The sequence below is a fragment of the Clarias gariepinus genome, chromosome 13 (assembly GCF_024256425.1).
Source record: "Clarias gariepinus isolate MV-2021 ecotype Netherlands chromosome 13, CGAR_prim_01v2, whole genome shotgun sequence".
In the NCBI taxonomy this organism is placed as follows: domain Eukaryota; kingdom Metazoa; phylum Chordata; class Actinopteri; order Siluriformes; family Clariidae; genus Clarias; species Clarias gariepinus.
In genome coordinates, this window is record NC_071112.1 from 21785475 (window position 1) to 21791890 (window position 6416).

At 34.5% G+C, this 6416-nt stretch overlaps 1 protein-coding gene across 2 annotated transcripts; it reads right to left on the bottom strand.

The window, feature by feature from the left end:
- Positions 1 to 228: 228 nt before the first annotated feature.
- On the bottom strand, positions 229 to 3489 carry c13h1orf115 (chromosome 13 C1orf115 homolog). Of its 2 annotated transcripts, XM_053510280.1 has the most exons (3): positions 3155 to 3489; positions 1294 to 1435; positions 229 to 1183 (listed from the first exon to the last, which is right to left on the bottom strand). In XM_053510280.1, exons 1-2 carry the CDS (start codon positions 3461 to 3463, stop codon positions 1298 to 1300), a joined length of 447 nt encoding a protein of 148 aa, XP_053366255.1. In that variant the 5' UTR covers positions 3464 to 3489; the 3' UTR covers positions 229 to 1183; positions 1294 to 1297. The 2 variants fall into 2 exon arrangements, with proteins under 2 accessions (XP_053366255.1, XP_053366254.1); XM_053510279.1 differs by having other exon boundaries at positions 229 to 1435.
- Positions 3490 to 6416: the final 2927 nt, after the last annotated feature.

Consider the following 6416-nt stretch of genomic DNA (forward strand, 5'->3'; position numbering starts at 1 on the left):
AATCAAAGCAAGAGGTTGCTCGATGAAATATTAGTGTGTGCAAGTTCTTTTTGGCTCAACAGTGTATAATTTTAGGAAATAGTAATATGCAACAGTGTCCAGTTGTCCTGTTAAAGAAATATTCAGTATCTTTATTCTGTATCAGCGGTTACTCTTTTAATAACATTCATAAAATTATACTGTAAATAAATCTTTTACAGTCTGATGGTAAACCTCTGAATAAGTCTGATGAAACAAGATAGCAGCAACAATATGCAAGACTACAGGATTAAATCATTTATTTTTACTTGCGGTTTATGTGAAGCATGACAATGTTTTGCAGCCGTCTTTAAAATGGAAGAAAAATACCACAAATAATAAACAACAGTGAAATTAAAGAGACATTTTAAGATGTGACAGTCACCTTTCAGTTATTTTATTAATACTGTGAGACTCTCCAGTATATTTAATCTTATTGTCATATAGGTTACATGTACTGTAAGTAGAATGACATTTTAGATAGTCATTACAAGACAAGACACATTAAAAAATTATTAATAAATATCACAATTAATACACAAGTTGTTTTATAATATACATATTTACTCCATATACTTTCCAGTTTACATTTTTATAATTTATAGTCAGTTTGGGTTTTTTTGTGCTATAAATTTAAATGGTCAAATTTAACACTATGTAAGATGTTTTAAAAGAAAAAGACTAATGTTTTTAAATTTTGGTAAATTATTCACCCTTTAAAAATGTCAGAGTCGATGAATAAGCAAACAAAAAAATAGATACAATCCCAAAAGTTTATTCTACAGTATAAACCAGTATTTTATCGCCAACATTACCAACAATTTATTGCACAAATTCTAACAAAAAAAAAATCTCCATAAAATTTAATTATAAAAAAATAAATAAATTTTAAAAAATGCACAGCTTTCCATCTAGCTATTTCCAAATAAATTATAGTACTATACATTCAAAGATCTATTATTGATCTGAGATGAACAGCTGAAATCACACGTACAAATTAGACTAGGGAACTAGGTGAAAAGTCACAGGCTTAACTCATCATGATTCTTTTCCTCATATCTACAACAGCTTAAATCATGATCAAGGAAAAATCTAACAAACCACAATCCCAGCAGAAAAGATATTTGAGAGGATATCAGTTGTGATAAGTCTGCCTCATGTCAACCTGGAATAATGCGTAATAATAATTTATAAATATTCCTTTTGGATTGTCATGAAGCCACAATAATTAAAAAAATAAAATAAAATAAAAACTTAAAAAACAATAGCTTTCACTCCATCATGCTCTAGGTCTTGTTCTCTGGATATCAGGCACCAGTGTGGAAGCTGCACTTAGAGGCCCGGAATAGGACGTGCTGAAAGTCTGCAGTCCAACAACCAGACATTTCCAGGTATAGCGAATAGCTTTTCCAAAGTTCTGAGCGATAGAGAGAGAAAGAGAGACTAAATGTCAAGCTAACTCCTGCAAAAAATGTCAAAGCTTATTTAACATGTCAACAACATGTTTAACTATGTAAAGCAATTTTTTTTTCACTTTTAGTCAAGGAATCCAATCAGCATTAATTAAAAGCATCCCCTTTTACCATTTGCAACCCATCTGTGCCCCCAACCACAGCCCCCATCACTGTAGACCTATTAATAGCTACACAACAAGTGTACATTTTACCTTTGCCAAGGGTAGGATTATTTTATATAATTATACACTATATGGCCAAAAGTTTTTTACATACCCTAACACCACAATCATATGGACTTATCTCATTCATAAGGCTTTCCAGTAGATTTTGGTACATGGTTGTGGCTGGTACAAGGTTACCCAAAGAGCATTTGTAAAGTCAGCCACTATTGTTGTGTTACAAGATCTGGCATCTTTCCAAATTAAACATTTATAAGTTTTGTGCAGGTCATTTACTTTTCTTCGTTCCATATTTGACACACTACGTCTTCACAGATCTCACTTTGTGTTTGAGCTCCTTGATTAAGATTAATTATAAAGCTACAGCATGCACAGACTATTTGAACAACTTTGCAGCAACAAGCAACAGTTTGGGGAAATATGCATGCACGTATGGTCGGGTGTCCTAAAACATTTGGCCAAATCGTGTATTCTAAGCAATTACAGTTGAACAATAAGTCAAAATCTGCTATAACAACCAATGGTGTGTTGTATTAGCTAAATTAAATTATTTAAACTGTATACACACACGTTTTTGGTCAGAACAGAACGTTCTTGGTCATGCAAAACTGGTTGAACAGAATTTAATGAAACTTTTACAGTACTTAGGTATTTGCCTGAATTTAAACATGCACCATAAATAAAATCAAAATGTTAAGTAAAAGACATGTTTCAAACAGTTTTGTACTGTTTTGTTTTTTTACTTAAAAATAAAGTTCTCATAAGCTACTTGCGAAATGCAAACACACCTGCACCAACAGATATTTATTAGAAAATCCTAACTTAACATGTTTACTGGAAATAGTTCACATCTGAATGTTAAAGTGGTATAAGTGAATTTTAACACGCTGGAGTCGTGTTAAGATAAAACTTAATCTTTATCCGATATACTTTTTTGATTTTTGAATCTGTGATTCACTCCCAAATTGTGTGTATTTAGCTGATGATGAAAGAAGTACAATTTAACGTAAACTAGGTGTAACCATAACTTTTTCCTCTCTTTCCCATCGATTGTAATAAAATAAATTGACAGTACTGTAGATTCCAAATCTTGCTGTGTATTAGATAAATTTTGTACAATTTCTTAATATTTAGCCACCAATCCAGTGGAAACCATATGTCACACCAAACAATTTTTTTGTAAAATTATAGAATTAAGAAAAAAAATTAAGGGGTTAATTTTTGTTGCATTTATTTCAACGTGAAATAATAATATCACTAATTATAATAAAGCTATTAAGCTTATTTTTAGCTTCAACATTTTAATTCTTTCCACAAACTCTTTTTATATATATTAAACCAGAACATGGCATATTTGTACAGTACTTTGTCCTGGCCTCCTCTCAGTGCTGATACTGTATCCCAACTAGAGCAGATAATTTCTTCACGTGACTTCAACTAACTCACTCCCTAAAAAGTTTTAAAACCTAATAAAACAAAACTTAACAGAAGTGCACATACTTTCCTGAAACTCTTATATTTCCTCTCTTTTCCACTGTTGTTGTCCTCCGTTTCTGTGTCCGAGGCTCTGTCCTCTTCCAGAGGCTCGTACTTGTCCGGCAGCACGGCGAAGTGCACTTGTTTTGAGGACTTCTTTTTGCGGCCACTGGACTGGCTTTGCCGCTGGCGCTCACACACACTCCGCTCCGGGGTAAACTCCTCACACTTCTCTACCACACACTCTTCCTTAACACCGCTGATGGTTTTCAGTTTGTCCTCGTTTTTGCTTTTTCGCTTCTGTTTGAATTTGCGAAGTTTCCTACGCGACATTTTCTGACCAGCGAAACCAACGCTGTCACTTTACTGATTAACCAATCTCGCGCGCATGCGCGGTGCATTGCAGGTTTTAAACAGATTTGTGAGGCGGATAGATTTGGGGGATATTTAGTCGGCTTAAACAAAGTATAAGTGCTTATGTATATTTTAAGTTTATACCATATGTAGGCATTGTGACCTACATATGGTTACCAATTGTGACCAATGTTCCTTCCCTAAAAATTTTAAGTTGCCAACCGTTTTGGATGATTTTATAAGTGCCCCATTTTTAGGTTTATACAGTCTCGCTGTATACAATGATCATTTAAAATGCAAATTATTTATATTTCCGTATTAATGTGAGATTCTAGAAGCATATGACCTGTAATAATTGTTGCCTAAATTAAAGCATTCTGTGCAAAATTAAGGATTTTTTTCCCCAAAACATCTGTAGTGTGTGTAACCATGGCAAATTCATGTTGCAATATTTTAACAATTTAGTATTTGAGAATAATACACTTTTTTTAGGTTTATGTTTTTTCACGTGAAATCTAAATTGGCCAAGGTTCACCTAAATGACAATAATGATCATTAAAATATATATATATTTTTAAAGAAAAAAAAGGACACTACAAAAAGGGCATAAAATTGTATTTAGCAAATTTGTTTCTTTTTGTATAATAAAAATATAAACATGCATGCATATTTACAATAAAGTATTATGAAAAATGTTATTTGATCCTATCTAAAACTAACACTTTTTAGCACCATGTTTTGGCCAAGTGTACAGTGTGGACCCTCATTTGTCAATTGTACATAATTAATTGATACCTAAATATGATTGGGCTGTAAATATGAACCCTGTTTCAAAAATATTCATTTTCCTACTTGAGGTCATGTTGGATTGTAGTGCATCATGCACATACATGCACATTAACACGCATTCATCTGACCAATCATACTAACCATCCTAAATTTTTCCACACCACTTCTCTGCTCTCTACACTGACTTCCTGTAGCTGCCCTTGCATCAAATTTAAAACACTGATGCTATCCCACAAAGCCAAAACCATCCAGCACCCACTTATCTCAAAGCATTAATCACACCCCGCACTGCCCCACATTTCCTATGATACTCTAACACTGCTTGACTGGTCCCAACACCTCTCAGGGATCTAGAATGATTTCTGTTCTGGCACCTAGATAGTGAAATACACTTCCTCTGATGGCCATGTTGTACAATACTGTCTATATAAATATTATAAAAATTTAATGTATAATGTTTTGGTGCTTTTTAGATTTTTGGCAGTCTTGGGGCTGCTTCCATCAAAGTGGACCATTCTATCCACACGCAACACTCTCAGTTATACTCTTTATGCAATTTAAAATTGCCAGTTTACCCAAACTGCATGTCTTTGGACTGTGGGAGGAAACTGGAATAAAACCCACCATACACAGCCATGTAAACCATGCAAACTCCAAGCACAGAGACTAGAGGCCAGGTTCTAACCATGCTTTGCTTGACTATGCTAAACACTAAGCAAACATGCTGCTTACTTAAAAGATATCAAATTTAAAAAACAAAGCAGGTTTCTTTAGAACAACTGTAGCATATAATGTGCATATTTTCAAGGCAATAGCAATCTTATCATCACTTGACTGTGACCACTGGCTCCAACCTTCCTGCTGCATCACATTTGTATTATATATTTAATCTTTTCCCAATTTTGTTCTCGGGATTTACACAACCCTCAGTTGCAGACCAACAAAAAATATAATGTTTAACTCTTTACTCTGTTTTTGGAGAATTACATGAACAGCGGACATCTGCAGAGCTTCTTAGCAGCCTTAAATCAGCAGAAACAGAAATGGACAGAAGGCACAGCTGCTCGGCTCGATGAAACAGGGGGTGTCAGCACCTTTACAACACCTAAACAAAAAGCTGTAGATGCTAAGGCAGCACTGTCTGCATGCTATAGACAAGAGAATGCAGTGACTCTCAAGTCCATGCAGAATAAAGGTGCAGCACTAGGATTCAGACGTGCTGCTAAGCAAGATTGTGTCATTTGCCATTTGAACCAAAGAACATGCAGATACGTGTTTTCACCCCCAGACAATCTTTTACTGCTTTGGCTATCAGTACAGCCAGATGAGACTGAATTGTACTTTTACATGTTATTAGTGAGCATGCAATGTCTACTTTCAAGACCAGAAGACCAGAGGTCAAGCATCTCAGATTTGACTTGCTGTAGTCAAATCCACCAATTGACACCTTTTAATAAAACATATTAATAAACATATAAACTTGTTTGCTTTTGAAAAGGGAAATATTTTAGAACATCGAACCTAGTGCTAAATTGAAGCGACTACCAACTGCTGCATCACTAACCAGCTGTTTGTGTGCTTGGAGACCACCATAAAGAAAGGTTAAAGAAAGTGATAACAAAAACTTTATGAAACACAAGACTCAAGACCGGTCCGTCTCCATTCAGGGTGCATTTATAATAGAGGGGTGGAAGATTTTTTTAGACTTACTGTTTCTTTATCACACAGCTTGTTTAGTTAAATTGAGTTTTACCTGAATATCTCATCTTAGAGTGGTTCTCATTCGCAGTAGAAAACAAGAACATGATTTTGAGTGGATTGAATCCTCAAAATATACTGTACCATCAGATATTATTATGGGATCTTTCTGTTCTAAGTATTACGAATGCATAAAATCATTCTGATATGTGTTCTTCACTACCTTATAGACAAAGAAACAGCTCTGATGGTCCAGACCACAAGGAAGAATAGCAGAAGTATACATGTAGTACTGTAGATAATCATGTTGCTGCAATTAAGTAAAAAAAAACACCAGGTTAACTGGTCACACAGGTTAATTGGGATGACAAGAGGAGAGTTTTACAGGGTTTACAGGTGAGGTAAGTTGCTGTTCGTACTTTGCAAGGTGAGTGTACCTTATAAA

Bases quoted from the DNA above. Each gene is read 5' to 3' on its own strand.
- c13h1orf115 (XM_053510280.1), bottom strand. From the start codon at position 3,463: ATGTCGCGTAGGAAACTTCGCAAATTCAAACAGAAGCGAAAAAGCAAA. The intron at 1,436-3,154 runs GTATGTGCACTT...TCTATCGCTCAG, and splicing joins AATATAAGAGTTTCAGGAAA to AACTTTGGAAAAGCTATTCG.